At 35.0% G+C, this 17988-nt stretch overlaps 2 protein-coding genes and 1 long non-coding RNA gene across 4 annotated transcripts in view; 2 read left to right on the top strand and 1 right to left on the bottom strand.

The window, feature by feature from the left end:
• The window catches only part of LOC145315305 (uncharacterized), a 17078-nt gene extending 4049 nt beyond the window's left edge, over positions 1–13029 (bottom strand). Inside the window, exons 1-6 of one of the 2 annotated variants that reach the window (XM_080155326.1) lie at positions 12974–13029; positions 12219–12294; positions 3976–4032; positions 2165–2239; positions 1350–1412; positions 804–905 (exon numbers count right to left, since the gene is read on the bottom strand). In XM_080155326.1, the coding sequence (XP_080011452.1) occupies positions 804–905; positions 1350–1412; positions 2165–2239; positions 3976–4032; positions 12219–12294; positions 12974–12992 (392 nt within the window). In that variant the 5' untranslated portion in view covers positions 12993–13029. Of the gene's footprint in view, positions 1–803; positions 906–1349; positions 1413–2040; positions 2116–2164; positions 2240–3975; positions 4033–12218; positions 12295–12973 lie in introns of both variants that reach the window. The other variant, XM_080155325.1, reaches the window with a different exon arrangement.
• On the top strand, positions 6347–8892 carry LOC145315303 (uncharacterized). Its single transcript, XR_013878021.1, has 4 exons — positions 6347–6426; positions 6913–7002; positions 8006–8105; positions 8760–8892. It is a non-coding gene; the product is annotated as an uncharacterized LOC145315303 (long non-coding RNA).
• Positions 9214–11652, top strand: LOC145315304 (uncharacterized). The gene is made up of 4 exons (XM_080155324.1): positions 9214–9364; positions 9805–9872; positions 10517–10636; positions 11057–11652. The coding sequence occupies exons 1-4, from the start codon at positions 9255–9257 to the stop codon at positions 11158–11160; spliced, it is 402 nt and encodes a 133-aa protein (XP_080011450.1). The 5' UTR covers positions 9214–9254; the 3' UTR covers positions 11161–11652.
• Positions 13030–17988: the final 4959 nt, after the last annotated feature.

A 17988-nucleotide genomic window follows, 5' to 3' on the forward strand; every position in this document is an offset into this window, starting at 1 on the left:
TTTAGAAGCTTCCGGGAAAATCTTAAGTTTACTAGTCAAATGGATATGCAAACATGATAAGATATTTGATTATGATAATAAAATACATATGTGAATGAACCAAATAAAAATATTATTTTGCTATTTTTATGGAACACTTTAGAAAACTCTGCTATTTATCCAAAAACAAATCATTAATTTCATCCTTTAATAATTATTTACAATGATTGCTAGATAGATAAAATTTAAACATATTATACTATCAATTTTATCCATAAATGATTTTTATTATTGTTTTTTTCATAGATGGATATTTCTACTTTATAAATTAATTTAATTATTGAAATATTAATTTAGCTTATAATTATTGATGTCATAAGCCAATAGCATTTTGGACAACTAAATTCATTTTCATAAAAATTTCATCCAAGTTGAAAATTTAGCATGTCAAGACTGTTTTTAAAATTACTAAATGCCCTTTAGTTATAAAACCATACAAAGTGAATTGTAGAGTAGCTTAGTTCCTATGTCAGGTGCGTGACATTAAAAAAGTTGGAGTAGGGGGAATGCGTTGGCCCATAAATTAGCGCAACTTATCACCATGAACAGTTAGGACTTCTCAGTCAAAGGTCATGCAATCAAAGGGGTGGTTGTCTGTTGGATGTTACTTAACCTTATATGCTTGGGTGTTAGAGCATATCATTAAAAGCGGATGATACTTTGGATTCTCCAGATGATCACTTAAAAATTGAAGGAGAATTGCGCCCTTACAAGGCAAGTAAACCAAGGTGATGTAGGGTAGCTTAGCTCCTAAGTGTTCTTACCTGCCCTTTCTGTCTCCCTTCTTTAGTTGCACATTATCCACATCTTCATAATCTAATTCCAGTTCATCCTTAGGACCTCCATCTCGCTTCACTCTGTTAATTCTGGAAACAAAGAAGGTAATGTTATTACTGGCTGCCTTCACTCAAAATGCCTATTGAGCACTGGTATCCAACCCTGCTTTTAAAATCTAAAAAAAAGGAGATCGCCAGTACCTTTTATAACCTAACCTTCTTATATTTTTATATAAATTTTGTAACTAGGACTGATTTTAAATCAACATCCAATAGTTTCTTATCTAAAAATTAAAATAACAAGACATGTGTCAGTGTGTCTGTCCCAATGGATCTCACAAATCCCTGAACTGATATGGTTCTCTTATGCTGTGTAGCTTCTCTTATGTCATGGAAAAGTTTATTTTGGGGGAACGTACTACTACCACCCCAAGAGAAAATCGCCCATCGAAAAAGGGAACACCCCAGAAAATTTTTTAAAATTAAAACTAAAGCCCTTCAGGGAAGCTTCTCCTTGATAGAAAAAATTTTTACCTTGTAGGTTCCATGCCAAGGTCAAATGTCTCCTCATCACTCAACGGACCACTCTCTATCTGTCTATTAAACAACAAATTTTTCAATATTTCTTACCAGAAAAAAAGACTAAGTATTAAGAAAAAAGGTTAAAACCATTCATGAGTCTCAAAGTAGAAACGACAAAATTCAATAATTTATTTATCAATAATAATGATAATAAATAAGCAATTGAGACACATTCCCAAGCTACCAGAATGGGAAATAGGAAGGTAGAGGGGCCCGTACATCAGTTATAATAATTATTTATCATTTTTATTATTGATCAATAAGTTATTGAATGTCGTCCTTAGTTTAAGCGTAAATGCCGCGAAATCATTTTTGTTTTATGTCCAAAAAATGTCATGATTGATTGAACGAAGACGACCGAAATTTTAAAGGAACCCATCTCAGAATAGATCAAAATTGTACGCTATAATAGTTTGAATTATTTAATGTTTGTGCATATTGTGTATGTGTATATATTCTTCTTACATACCAATCATGTTTATATACCTTAACCTTAGTTTGTAGAGAATGTACATTTTTTTAGTTTTCACCCCAAAAAATGAAAGAGGCAAATGGAAGATTATTTTTTTAAAAGAACTTAATTAATTTTACTTATACCTACCAATCCGTGTTTCAGTCCTTTTTTTTACCACTTTGGTTATACCTGAAAACTGCTCTTTTCTTCCTCTTTGCACAGGTTGTAACTACAGTAGTGGCCACGTAGCATATGCTTGACGTTCTACAATTTCAAAACAAATACAATAGAGTATAATACAGTTATAGTTTACCTAAAGATGGCCCTTTTCTTTCTCTTGGCACAATTCTTCACAACTGAGTTGGCTACATAGCAAATTGAAGAGGTTCTAGGGTAAGGCATCAGTTTATTATATGCATTTCTCGTATTTATTCGAAACCGATTAATATCCGGTGGATTAGAACTGGTTCTCATCCATACGAAAAAAATGATGTCAAGAATCATATTATATTCAGTTTTCTAAGAGTATAAAAATGTACAATCAGCCCGTGCCTTCGGCATTTCGGGGCTAAAAAATTGGTTTTATTCCTATAATTGTACATTTTATATCCGCGGAACGCTGTTTATAATACGATGCGAGAAATAACTATTATAATGGTAATGAAATGAAATGATGCGATGATATAATGATTTTTCAAGATAATACAACTGATTTCATCTTTAATTTTAATTTAGTGACAGAAGTAACTTTACAAAGTGTCTCAAAAATCAGCCAAGTGACGTCATAAAATAAGGGAGATGAGAGGAGAAGTGAAAAAGAAAACCCCTAAAAAAGAAATGGATAATCCCTCATTTTTATGAAGTCACATGGCTGATTTTTTGAGACACTTTGTAAAGTTATAGATATTATAAGTAAAGCTTTGTATAGTCACAACAATATTAAAGCACTCCTTTTAATGCCTAAAAAGTTATATTATGTTGTAATTCACATGACACTAAAAATGGGTATAGTCCCTTTCGTAACATCGCACCTTATGGGGCGATTCTTCGTATTTTTCACAGTACCTTTTCTCCTATTTCTAGCCCCTGCGGGGGGCTCTAACCCTGCGGGGCCAATTACCTAACCCTGTGGGGCAATCATCTAACCCAATATAACCTAACCTAACCTAAAATAACCTATAAAAAGCCATTTTTAAAAAACGACGAATCGCCCCTTATAGAGCGATGTTACGAAAGGGACTATTCCCGTTTTATGCGATGATATTCTTTAAGTAAGGCATGCCAGTCTTTCTCTTTCTTTCATTTTTTTTTAATACTGTTTTTATATTGTATATCTGTCTCTAAATGACCTATTTTTTGACGAAGCCCAAAATACATAACTTTTGCACCACGTCGTCTTCCTGTGACGTCATAAAATGAGGGAGATGAGAGGAGAAGTGGGAAAAAAATCCCTAAAAAAGAGATGGAGAATATGGCGTCACAGGAAGACGACGTGGTGCAAAAGTTATGTATTTTGGGCTTCGTCCTTTTTTTTGATGGATCTTAAGGGATATAAAACAGTAGATATAATTAGACTAAAAAATTGTATTGTAAAGTTTGGACAATGCTTGGGAGCTAACCAATAAACGTAACTAAGTCTTTTAGGCTAACGAATGAGCATTTTTATAAAACGTTTGAGTACCAGTATAAATTAAAGTCTAATGTCCCCTTTATTTCTGATTCTTATATTCTATGTATTAATTTTGCTACTATAAAAGTCTTTGTTCAAGGATAAAAAAAATGAAATGCAGGATGATGATATGGCACCAAAAACTTACATGTCAACATTATTAATATTGATAAATAAGTTCCTAGGAGTGGCTGAACCGATTGTATGGTGAGTTAAATATAAGTCTGGAGGGAAGGATTAGTCTATTTTCTGGTGTTTGGGGGGGGGGGGTTAACCCCATAACATATAATCATTAAAAAATACCCAATGTTTTTACATTAAAAAGATACCCCAATCCCTCTTGGTGCACAGCCCAAGGACAAAAGCTACTAGTTTTATTTTCAACGACTTCTTTTTGACTTGTGGAAAGGTTAATCTGGTGCCATAACAGTTTTCCAGGTAAAAAAAAATCTTACGAGATGGTGGTTGTCGATGTAAAACTGGATACAAAGAACATTTTTCCTTCTCGGCTCCTGAAATTGAAATTTAATTTAAAGGCAAGGACGTACATGCTCTTTTTTTTGGGGGGGAGAGGGGGGTTAAAATGAGGGGTTCTAAAGGTTTTAGGTGAATGGGTAATCTTAGAACTTCCCCAAATTTTGATGGTGTCTGCATGTTTCTGATTATAAGGAAAGTTTGTAATCTGACAACATAACCTAACTATATGAAATCTTAACCTAACCTAATATAGCTAATATGAGAAATACATGAAATTATAATCAGCAATAATCAATAGCAGCAGATAAATTTGAAATATGATCAATTAAAAAATTAAAGCTACTTATCCTTTCATTTATGTATTCAAAATTCCCTTAGAATGACGGGAAATCTAATTTTTATTATATAACCCATAAAATGATTGTAATATCGACAAGAAAAATCTGATATCTAGCTTTAGTAGCAGCTAATTAAATCTCATTTCCCCCTTAGCGTTACAGAATGAAAGACAGACAAAGTGAATTATATAGTAGCTTCGATATTAATAATCCATCTGTAAAAAATTAGGATGGAAAAAAAAATCTTCGAAAAAAATGTAAAAATCTCCGAATCAAATTTTACGTAATTTTTATGATGTACATAAAACGATACCATTAAAATGTCAGGGACCTCTATGCTATTGAATTTTATCGATATTTTGAGAAAAATTTACTTGGTTCCTATTACTAAAACAGATAACAAACGTTTTCAATACAGGTATAAATTTATTATTTGTATTATCTAGCGAAACGTCTCTATCGATTAGATATTATTTATTTAGATACAAGTAAATACTTTATTAGATACTGCGGATGCGCCCATTGTATCTAGGGGCTTCGAATTCAATGGGAAGTATTGGGCAGATAAATAGCCTAAAACCATCCTCAAACTTAAAATCTAAGATAAAATATCCTAACCCAGGCTAATATAATGGGGAATATTTTTATGTGTGTTTTAATTTTATTCTTAGCAGAAAGTTCTCGTTACGAAACATAACTTTTAGTACGGCTCAGAATTCTACGAAAATCGTTTTCTGAGCCATACTAGAAATTACTAAATAATAATATATAAAACAAAAATTCTGTTTTATTGTCTGGTTCTCTAGTAATCTCATAAACGGCTGGCAGTTAAGTTCGGGACCTGGTCATTCCTTAACTAATCTAAAACCTTTTCTTGTATGGCTTCGAAACCGATCAATTTCCGGTGGATTAGAACCTGTTCTCAGTTATACTGAAAAATTATGTATAGCATCGAAATTTTCCACGATTATTAAATTTAAAATCATAAAATTAGCTCAAGTCTATGTCCTTATGTCCCACGGGGATAACAAAACTGGATTTAATCTTATAATTTTTCCTAATAATATCCACGGAAAGCTGAGTTGTCTATAATACGATGCGATAAATAACTTTTTTTCCTTCAAACATCTACCAGCCTTTTAAAAACAAAATGGTATGCAGAATAGAAATAAAAATACATAATTATCTGTTACCCTATGCTTGCGTCCTTTTGCTTTTAGATTTTAAAAGCCTTGTATTGGTCTGCTATATATTTATAAAATTTATCCAGCTGAATTTATTCTTTGGATATTTTCTTAGATTTCTGAGCTATCCAAATCTGCTAAACCTACTGCTATGGGTTATTCCACTAACCACCCTCAGTTTAATCCACTCCTACTCAATGATCACTGGCAGGGTCATCCTGGGCAGATCTGCCTTTGTGCTGGGACCTTTAGCTGTTATCTACATCATAGCACTGCCATACTCTATGGCTTATTTGATACACAAAACGTCCTCGCTTATACAAGGAAATTTATGAATTAAAAAAATTTAGCAGTTAATATACTAATGTTTTATAAGCTTATCCTTTTTGAAGCAGCTGATTTACAACTACGTTTTTCGATGTACGATTAATGAATCTTTTTGTTGATTGTCGACTAAACAATGCATAGCATTAAGTATGTTTATCAGAGTCAGGGATTTAAAGGGATAAGACATTCGTCAAAAATTGATAACCATCCCAAATGATGATTTACAAATTACCCCTTAAATTAGATTAAAATTATTAGTTGAAACGTTTAAACACTCAACTTAATGAACTAACTAATCAAATTCACTAAGGTTCCCAAAGTCGTTAAACCAATGAATAAAAAACGTTATTTTTAAACTTTGGGGACTAGTTTAATAAACATCCCATTGTCCCCTCTCTCTCTCGTATCAGAGTACTTAATTACTGTATTATACTTTACAAAGGATAACTTAATATAAAAGATGAGAAAACTGATTTTTTTCATATTCATAAAATATTTACAGAAGAAATTCGTTACACTTTTCATCTGAGAACTAGTTTGATCATCTTTATTTTGATGTATCTTGTGGCATTGTGCATAGGTTAACATTTGGACACTTTTAATTATACCATTTTAGTATAGGAATAGTTATAAATTGCATCGTGTTATAGACAGCTTTCCGCAGACGGTAAAATAAAAATCATGAGATTTAAACCAGCTTTGTTATTCTTGAGGCGCCGAAGTCCCAGGCAAACGAGACTGGTATTAATTTTGATATTTTTATTTTAATATTCGTGGAAAATTGTCTGTAATACAATGCTATACATGATTTTTTCAAAATGGCTGGAAATCGGTTCTAATCTAGAGGTTATTAATTGGTTTCGAAGCCATACTGAAATATTAATTTTAAAAAGACTTGAAAATTAAATGCTTAATTTAACATCTAGAAAAAGTGTAGGCAAAATAGTTTCATTGGGTAAAGCAAATTGTTTAAATGAATATTCTTTTTTTTCAATTAAGTGAACATTAAACTATACTTTAGTTTTAAAAGTACAAATCTATGTGTCCAAATGAAAATTGTTGCTAGCGTTTTACGGTGCACTGTACAAGCCATCCTTTCTCAGGTTACTTTCCTTCCTGGGGGAATATCTTATTCATCCTTACCTGTTTATTTCAGGTTATAGTTTTATTAAAGCTTAGAACAATCAAGGATGACAACATCAATAAAAGCGAAGAGCTCTAAAATCAGAAGGAAGGTCACACTAACAATAAAACTCTTGTAAGTGTCAGATATTTATTAGCAGAACATTAATTTGTTAGTCTAAACAAAATTTTCATAATTAATTGGCAAAACTGCGTAAATACAGAATACTGTTTAAGGACATGCTTACAATTTTTAACTTGATTATAGAGATACTTCGCTTTTAAGATTGTAACTTGTTGTAATAGGAACAATATAATATTTTGTGTCAAAATGTGAAAGGGGTTTTATATCCCTCTTCTCCACGCTTTTGGGTTAAACATACAAAAATTGATCTATTAATATAGCTAAAATATTGTAAGGGGGGGGGGGGGATACCTTCCAGTATGGGTTCGATACAGATTGATATCCGCTAGAATAGAATACTAAAATAATCATAAAATTGAAACCATTCTTCTTAGCCCAGATATTCGACCCCTTGGGGATGATAAAAGTGGTTAAAATCATTTCCATTTTAACATCCGCGGAAAGCTGCCTTCAATACGATGCGATAAATAACTATTCTGCGTTGGTTATAATATGTGGATTGAGAGCTTTTAGTAAAACCACAACTTTCACTTGTTCATAATTAAATTTGATTATCCTAAAAGGTCATCTTTCAATGCATTGTTTGACATTGATTTTGTCATTTTGATTTTATAAATTATGGTTATGAAAATTATTTTAAACAATTTCAAAAGTTACATTTAGCAATAAGTTATTATTTTGACGGTTGTTTGAAAGGTCATGTATCTGATTTTCTTTTTAGTAGCGAACTCATCTGTAATCAACTTTGGTTGTCTGTCCGTTAGACCATCCGCTTAAGATGAAATGTGATTTTCTCGGTTGCTATTTGACATCTAAAGATATCCTGTACAAATGAACATTCAATATACAGTGTGTTTTTTTATGAGAACTTTTTTGTACTTTCCTTGTCTAGTGATCTTGATGGATATGATAACAACTCATTTTGAGAAGTACTGTTCTCTAGTGGTTGCAGAGAATCTATCTAAAACTCCAGAGCTTATCATGTATTACAGGCAGGACATACAATACAAAATCAGATTTTTGACACGCAAAGATGGTTCTATAAATCTTAATCTTACTCACTATGCTTGTAATACATATATGTATGTATGTACTAGCTATGTATGTAAAACAAGAGAGAGAGGGGACAATGGGCTGTTTATTACACTGTCCCCAAAGTCTTATAATAACGTTTTCTTTTTCGTTGGCTTAACAATTTTAAGGCCTTCAGTGAATTTTGACTGGTTGGCTCATTAAGTTGAGTGTTAAAACTTTTCAACCACTTATTTTAATCTGCTTAAGGTTTAATTTTGTGTATCATCATTAGAGACGTACATCAATTTATCGGCTATTGTCTTATCCCTTTAGATCCCTGGTGTAAAATACTCAGAAGTTAGCAAAGTCAGCTACAAATTTGTATATCACATAGATTGAGTACTTTGATGTTAAGGGTTTGAAGTTTATATCAATAATTTCAATTTTTATTACAATATATTGTTAAAATCAAAGTAAATTCATAGCTAGTAAGTTTTGTGTTTAGTTAAGTAGGAAAGTGAGATTTTAATATAGAAACCAGAAATCAAGTGTAAGGTCATGAGAGCTGACCAGACCAGCATACTGACTCTGGCAAACATCAAGTTATTAAAAGTATTGTATGAAATATTTAGAGATTTGAATAAAGGGATGGAATCTCTGTTATTTGTTCATATTGGAGCCAGTACTGCTTTCTTTACATATCAGATTACCAACATTGTCATGTTCATTCAGAATAATGAACTTGAAAAACTTATTACACCAGGAATATAATATTTATAAAAAAAAAATTTATTGTATGCACTAAAATCTCCTTCTCTCCCTTATTTTTAAATAAATTCAAAATAAGAGGGGGGGGGGGGTCTTAGTTTAAATCATCACCCTATCCCTGTGAGGCGTATACCTACCTCGGGTCTACCCAGAGTATAATTTCACCTAACCTGACCTACAGTAAAAGACAAACAAAGGAATACTAATCCATTTACTAATTACTAATTATTTCCGATGTTGTTCAAATTTAATGGAGGGGGGTTTATGTAAATTTCTGTATAATTTAAATGATTTTAGCAATTATGATTGACTATTGGTTATCAAATATTATGTTGATTTAACAAGGATTCAGCTTGACGATGATAATGAACATGGCACTGGCCATTGAAAACTTTGTTGTTCTATTTGAAGCTGGGGAGCAAAGTGAGAGATGCTATCACCAGATTAAGCTCAAGGCTGTTCATCATAGGTATACATTTTTTTATTCTATTTATTATTTCAATAATTTTAAAATCATATATTCTTTCAAATATATAACTAGCGGCTACGCCTGTAGAGGTATCTAGTGGCACTTAAAGGGGGTTAAGGAAGTCGACAACCCTGTTTTCAATTATAGTTTTATAAGAAAAAAACATTGAGGGTGGTAATTCATTTCTAGGAAAGTGTTGTCGTACCCTCCCTCAAAATATTGATAAACCTTTCTAGGACCTATGAGAAGCAACATTGTAAAGAAAACCATATCGGTTCATCTGTTATAGAGATCTTTTGGAACAGATAGACAGACACACATCCTGTTACTTTTTTAGATGGATTATTAGAAGACCAGCTAATGAAATTAGAAATCAAAGATTTGCTTTTTTAGTGAAATTGAATTTAGTATTTGATTGTAATATAAAATTGATTTTTTAGGAAATTTCTAATGTTTTCAAATGCAGAAGGAAATATTTCATCACAGGAAACCTTACAGCATATGTTAAGTAAGTGTCATTTCTGAATTACATTTTATAGTAGAGTAGATGCGCCTATACTTATGAGTTTCAAAGCTTACATTTTTCCTATTTAGGATAGCTTGCGATATTAGAAATATATTATATACTAAATATATTTGAAACCCATCATTATACCCCACGTAAAACTTTTAAAAATACATTAGATTACCCCTCTTAAACCTTAGAAAACTCCTCAATTTACCCTTCTTAAAATGAAAGGCTTGAACGTCCCTACATACAGATATGGATAAATGTAGATGAATGAATATAAGCAACTCCACATATAATTAAGTTACAAAAGTAAAAAAGGATGCATCTTTTATACCTAATACCAGGTTTAATTTAATTTGCATTGACGTACTTCTTGTTTCCCTATTAATAATAATTACATTTTTAATTAAATAGACATAGGATATACGTGGATATATTGACAGGGGAAATTTGACGTCAATTTATTTTGCTAATATGAACCTCATTGATTGGTCAGTTCGTTCCTCCAGTTGTAGGGGAGGGTATGAGTAAAGGGTGTTTATGGAGGGTATCGTTATCTTAGCCACCTGCGAGCATCACTTTATCATAGTACATGAATATCTGGCGCAACATCCAAGTAATAATATATCGATTCATTGTAGTGATTCAAACCCTGGATTCAGAAGAGAAATTTACGGGCCTCAGATTTTTCCGAGTTGACCGTATGGCAGTGACCCAAATTTTGGGCACAGCGGCCGCCTACTGTGTTATTGTCGTACAAGGCAGGATTAAAGTCATCATTAGATATTTTTTTAATTAAATTTTTTATCATTTCTGTATATTTATGGACGAAGCGTACTTTGAGTCATACCAGCGGCTATAACCCTAGAGGGACGGGGGTTGATTTCAACAACAAATTTTTTTTTATTTTAGATTTAAAAAGGAAAAGTTGGGGGGGGGGGGCGGGGGAGAAGTAGACCAACCCCCAGTTTTTTTTTAATTTGAAGAAGAAAAAAAAGTTATAAAAATTGTTTGGGGAGAATTAATTTTTTCTAGGGGCAATTTTTGTTGGAAGGGTGGTGGTACCCTCCAAATAAATTATTAGGATTGTTTAAATTTCAAAATTTAAAACATTAATTATTATTCATGCAAATAACCTTTCTTCAATTAATTAAACTTATGGCTTTATTTCTGTCTTTGAGGAGTGACAATAGATTCTTTGGTGTTTAAGACAAGTGTAAATGATACACAAGCAACTGTAGAAGATGATGGTTGGAGATTTAATGACCCCTGGCGGGTGGGTTGAGATGGCCAGAGAAAATAAATAAGACAAATAATAGATATTTGTGTTTTTGTTGGAAGGGTGGTGGTACCCTCCAAACAAATTATTAGGATTGTTCAAATTTTAAAATTTACAACATTATATATTATTTATTAATGCAATATATGCAAATAACCTTTCTTCAATTCATTAAACTCATGGCTTTATTTTTGTCTTGAAGGAGTAACAATTAATTCTATGGTGTTCAAGACCAGTGTTAATGATACACAAGTAACTGTAGTAGATGAGAGATATATGGGTGATGAACCCTTGCCCATTGATTAAAAAAGTCAAAGAAAATAAATTTGTTTTTGTTCATGTTGCTAGCATTTTAATCTAGTTTTTTTTTGTGTGTGACAAAATTAATCATGAAATTGGTCCCCTTAATTATGTATTGGGGTCAAAGATCTTTTTTATAGCTTTTTGATCTCATTTAATAGTTTGTTTTGTTTCAATAAAATTTAATATATTTTATAAGTTTTTATTTCTCAATTGTGATTTAAATGATAAAATAAATTACCTTCTGTTCTCGCTTTTAAGGGAATAATCCGTTTGATCAAAAATGCATGAAAATTTGAAAAATGATTCGTTATCAGTTAACGGCAAATGTTCCTGGTAACGATTAAATCCAAAAGTCTATGAATTTTAAAGGCTGTTAGCTTCAAAACAGCTGAACTTAAATGACATGCACCCTTACCGCTTTTAGCGGCATAAGGAGGTCTATAAATAATCTGAAATAGTCAGGATCCAATAATGCATATTAAAACTTTTCTGAAGAAAAAACGCACAAACTAAATTTTTCGCGCATTTATGTGCCCTGTGATATAACTGTGCATTATAGAGTAATGACTAACCCAGATTAATTGAAGATCATATTTTGATGTTAAAAATTTGTGCGAGCATAATCTATACGTTCCACCGCGCCGTTTGGCCGTTAGCAGCCTCTAAAGCTGATAGATTTTAGAAGAAAATCGTTGCCAGGAACATTTCACTGCACAAGATCAACAGAATTTATCAGTAATCTTTAAACGAAATTTAATTACCTTATTTCTCCTTTTATGTCCTGGGCAGATGATGGGTGTAAAATAAGACAGGATCCAAGTAATAACAAAGAAAGGCCTGAAAAAAATAATAACAATTATCCTATAATAAAAGTATTCAGGTGTTTTTTTTCTATTGAAAAATCGCTGACAACCGATTCGATTGTATCATCCTCAATGAAAAACATTACCATGGATCGTTTTTGGATTTTTTACAATTATATCTGGGACGGTTTTAGGCTTTTTGCCTGTACCCACTCACCTCCTTCTTAGAATACAAAGTCCCTAGATGCTAGGTATAGAGTTTATAGTGTCTAATATAGAAAACGATGCCTTATATCAACTTTCAACAACCTTATAAATAGGCATGTATGAACGTTAGAATCATTTCCCAAAAAATATACCAGCTACCTAAAGAAGAATTTTACAATTAATGCTTTGGGAGAGTAGCATTTACTGTCCATTGCCTTAAATCGGAATCCCTTACTAAAGAGCTTTTGTTAATTGATAAAATTACAAGATTACAGTAAGATCTTAATGGTCATTTATCGCATCGTATTATAGACAGCTTTCCGCTGATTAAAACAAAAAAATACAAGATTTAAACCAGTTTTGTTAGACCCGAGGGTTCGAAGTCCCAGGCTAACTAAACTTATTTTAATATTCGTGAAAAATTTCTTTAATGCGATGCTATACATTATTTTTTAGTATGGCTGAGAGCCGGTTCTAATCCAGCGGATATCTATACTAGAAAGTACCTTCTATAATCTTTCTCATTTTGGCAGATGTTAATTTGTGCTGGTCTAATCACAAACTAAACTTCAATTTGTTGAATTTTAGTGGTTGTGAAAATAAGTTCATTAGAGCATGGAAAAATGATCTAAATTACATATGATTTTTATTACATTAAAAAACTGCCAATAATTTTATCAGCTAAATTTTAAATCACGGCAATAAAGAGCAAAACAAATTGTTTTTAAAAGAGATGAAATTTTGATTTAATATTTTCAATTATACTATCAAATTAGAAGTTCAAGTTAGAGCATAGTATTATAATTTTAAACCTTACCTAACCCAACATTTTAAAAACTAAATATATTTTCAAAAATATCCAGAATTAAAAGATAATTGTAAATTAGCTATTTTAGTTTTATTTTGGAAACACTGCATTGACACTTTTTACGTGTAATACGTTCTTTTCAAGGTTATTAGTAACAGAAGCGCACCCACTATACAATTATAGCCGCAGGAATAGATCTATTATTTCTTAGATCTTGAACCAAATTATCATGTACTCTAAATAAAGTAAAACTTGGCTTAATAAAAATGCACCACCGTTATCCCATCCTCTTTCCTCCTACTAGATGATCGAACTGACCAAGTAATTTCCATGTTAACAATCTAAATTAACGTCAATATATCCTATGTCCTTTAGTCGTGCACCTACTAGACAATTATTCGCTACAGGTTGTCAAACAATGCATCAATGGCAGTGGATTTGATGCCTGTATTCTCTCTTGATTATGCCTTCAAATCCAAAGACACTTCCAAGCTTAACCCGTATGCCTTAGATTTTAGAGCAATTCCTTTTTCCTAACTTATTTATGAGAAAAAGGCTGAAATGTTTTATCAATTCAAAACCAAAATTAGTCTTATTATTTTTTACAGGGGGGAAGGTGCAAAAGATAATTTTTCTTAGGGGGGCTTAATTTTCCCAACCAAATAAAATTTATGTATAGGTGATTTCTTAGGGAGGTTGAAGGTACCCTCCCAAAATGGTTATAAAATCTTCCAGGACTTATGAGAAGCTACACTGTAATGGAGAGCAATATCGGTTTAGTGGTTAGCGATATCCTTTGAGACAGACACACAGACAGACTGTTACTTTTTTTATAAGGAATGTACTTATTAACATAATAATTAAAGGTAAAAGTATACTCAGTCACTGGTTATCATCAAACTATCATGGTTACAGAGTTAGACAATGATGATAATTCTTCTTCCATAGATTTGTGTTTGCAAAATCTGTCTTTGGTAACTGCTGAATATTTGAAAGAAGAGATGCTACAGATTAATATATTATCATTGTCATCTCCCTATTTTAATTGTTTATTACAAGGTTCTCAAAACTATTATATTAGGATAGGAAGAAAAAAACTACTTAAAGATAAGGTGCGCTAAAAACATAATTTTGAATCTCTGTGCTGACTACTATTACTAATAAAAACATAAATATAATTTATAGAGTAGCATAACTACTAAAACTGAATGGTATTTATCAAAAAAAAAATATAACATTTCAAGGATGCAATTTGTTACATTTATAACTTCATATTATTTTATGGACATGCTTTGGTGCTTTCTTTCAAAGCGCCTAGCGAGTTCAGAAAACCCACACCTTCTTATATCTTAGATAAGTTGAAAATAAGGAGCGGTTGTTGTTTACCATTATGCAGAATCCATTCGGGGGCCCTAACTCTGTAAGGCCTGCATCTCCAGTGTTCTAACCCAGCGGGGAAACCCTATACCCAATATAAATAACCTAAAGTAAAACATAGACCCATGAAATATATTTCAAAATAAAATTGGGCAGGGTTTTCTTCGCTCGACTAGGCACTTCTGGAGAAAGCGTCGACCTATTCTAAAAATCAATTAATTTAGATTTTCTACAGGGCCCGCTTGTTACACAAAGAGACAAACGAGCATTAACGTGATTTTAGATTTAAAACGATAACCAGATTATAACATATATGTGATTACTATTTAAGACACCCCCTAAACGTATAAATATAAATATAGAATGTATGAAAAAAATAATGTAATAAATCAAAGCATATAGATTTATTCTGTCTAAAAGGAAGTCATTAGCGTATTTTAGCATCATATTTGATATTTACTCATGACCAACATTAAGCAATAAATATTTGGTTAATTTGAATACATTACACACGAATGGCAATTTTAATAGGTACATTATTATATTGTCTGATCGTATGTCTTTCTGTGTTTCTAAAAGCAGCTGAGCAGGGGAGGGAGGTTGGGAAAACACCCATTAAAACTAGGAAGGCCTACCTTCCCTTTTTTCACCTCGTTAAGAAACACACTTCCCTCTGGCAAAACCATATGCACGCCATAGAGTTGAATTGTAAGCAATTTTCAGGGAATCTTCGTATCTTCAATTTGAAATAAATGTACATATTTTCAGTTCTATACATGAATCATCATTTTTTTTTATGTTTTGTCATGATTTTATGACATAAATTATCATAATTCTATATATAACAAAATATTAATACTGTGGTATCCGCCGAGGATAATTGGCAGACACCGGAGTTCAATTAGATTACGGCAGTGTGACAGACGTGGACACCTCACTATAGAGAAGCTACGCTTCTCTGGCATTCAATAGATAATAATCAACATCTATTTCAGTTGTCACTTTATTGAAGGTTTAAAGGATACTAAAGCTATATACAACAAACAATAATTACATGGATAGGAATAAATAAACATAACATAAAAGCATTATAATACATACACAGTGGTCAGTTTGGGCAATAATGATCCCCCATCCCTGAAAAGGGTGGGGGAGAATTAAGAATACAGTTAACCATAATAAACATGACAGATTCAATCATTAATTTTAAGCATAGGGAGGGGGTCATCAGACCCCTTCCCCAGGACTCGGGGGAGGGCCATTGACCCTCCACCGAACCCCAGATCAGGGGTGCCATAGGCATGGCTCACGGTTGCCGAATACCACAACTCTCCCCTCGGAAGGCTGGGAGAGGGTTTCCCTACCAGACTTCCGACAGTGGTTGAGGCCTTCGGTCCGCTCCTTAGGGCTAAGATATGTACAAACGATAATGATTCAATGGAATCCTAGTGGTGAATGTTTCTCAGAGTTGATGGGCTCCCAATGTGGGATAGAAGGCAGAGGCTGGCTTGGGTTGGACACGTTGGTCAGCGCCAGCAGGTGTCAGGTTGGCTGATGGCACAGGTGTTGCTGGAACGGCCAGCAGTGGGGCCTGCTGGTTGTTGTTGGCAGCGGCTGGGGCGCTGGCTGCCAGGTTGATCGTCTGGGCAGCGGCCTGTCCTCCTGAGGGGCCGCGGGGTCTGCCAGAGTGCGGTCCTGGCCTACCTGGGCGGTCATGCCCGCTATCAGTCGATTGCATAGACACCATCTCCTCGGCTGCTTCCCTGCCAATGGGAATGGCATCCCAGTCCACTGAAAGGTCCCGGGACTTGGCATGGGGGAACCTGGCTCTAGCCATAGCTTTCCTATACAAAGTTGGATGGTACAGGAACACTTGTGACATCGCATTCAGGGCTGCTCGAATGCCTCCTTGTGCTGCTGCCAGAGAAATGATGGTTAGGTCCCCCAGCAGTTTGAGGATCAACAGCAGCAAGCACAGTATGGCTGCGCCATCTCCCCACTCGTGGATAGCTTGCCTAAATCCAGCCCAGACATCCAGGGCGGCCTCTCCTTCCTCCGCCAGTCGGTCAATGTTGTAGGACACTATCCCATGGTCTCCTGTGGCCGAACAGCTGCCTTGCTGAACGCAGGAGCCATAGGACAGGCCGGTCAGCATGGCGCTCTTGTATGCTGGGAACGCCAGCAGTTGTTGCCAGTCGTTCAACTCAGCCTGCGAATACAAGCCCCCTGAACTGAAGTCATCTAAGGGCTCTGTCAACAATTGCGTAGGCGTATCCAGCGGGGGTGGCCTCTTCTTAGGAGCGGGGGTTAGCTCTATCCAGCCTTCCTCCGCGTGCACAGTCAGGGGGTAGGTGGAGGAGCAGGGAATCTTGGTGGCGTGTTCACTATATACTCGTGTCACAGCGTCTACAAATCCTGTGGGTTCTACTGGCACTTTGTCCCAACACTCCTTGTGTTCGCGGACAACGTATTTATGGCGTTGGCAGGTCAGCTGCAGCAGGATGTCTCCCCTCAGTACTGAGAACGTGCTCCCCTGGACACGCACCGGGTGGGCCGGGTCTAGTTGCTGGAGCTTCCAGCAGTTGGCCGCTACTTCTTCTGCTGCTGTGCTTTTCATGCGCGTTTCCAGGGTAAACCCAATATAACCTGCATGTATTTGGGCTTGTAGGGGGACGTCAACATCCCTGGCCGACACTCGGGGCAGCGCAGCCGCGGCTGGGTCAGCTGCCACGAACAACGCTGGATGGTTGGTGGCATGGGCCTCGAAGTCGCAGTTCACAATCGAGGTGGGGTTGGTCATGTTGATGAAAAACTGGGCCTGATGGTCAACCAGGTATGCATCCATCACTAGGCTGGGCTGGAGGCTGCGGATCAGCCTCAAGGGGCAATCTCTCCCCAGGTGGTCCCACACGTAGGTTGCTTCCCCAGTGATGCAGGACAGCTCAGAATGGGGACACTCCAGGGTCAGGTGGTCAGATTGGGACTCCACCCGTCCATCCTCTACCACATAGGTCTCTTCCTTGACCAGCAGCCGTCGCTCCTGGAGCACTAATTCATTGCGGTACAGCTGGCCCTCGAAGTGGACGTCCTCCCCTTCACAACCCACCCCCTCGGGGCTGTTGACGAGGGCGCCCACCATGTCGATGGTGAAGAACAGGGGATGGTTCAGCTGGAACGTCAGTGGCTGGGTCTTGCCTGGCAGCGTGTAGACTCGGTTCCTGGCCAGGTCTCGGCACGCTTCTGGGTCTATCTTGGTTGGCCTCATGAGGGTGGGGACCGAGGTCACCTTGAGGTGACCCCATACCCCACACCTGAATGTCCACTGGGACACGGTGA

The sequence above is a fragment of the Acartia tonsa genome, chromosome 3, assembly GCF_053477335.1.
Source record: "Acartia tonsa isolate MP-2025a chromosome 3, ASM5347733v1, whole genome shotgun sequence".
Taxonomy (NCBI): domain Eukaryota; kingdom Metazoa; phylum Arthropoda; class Copepoda; order Calanoida; family Acartiidae; genus Acartia; species Acartia tonsa.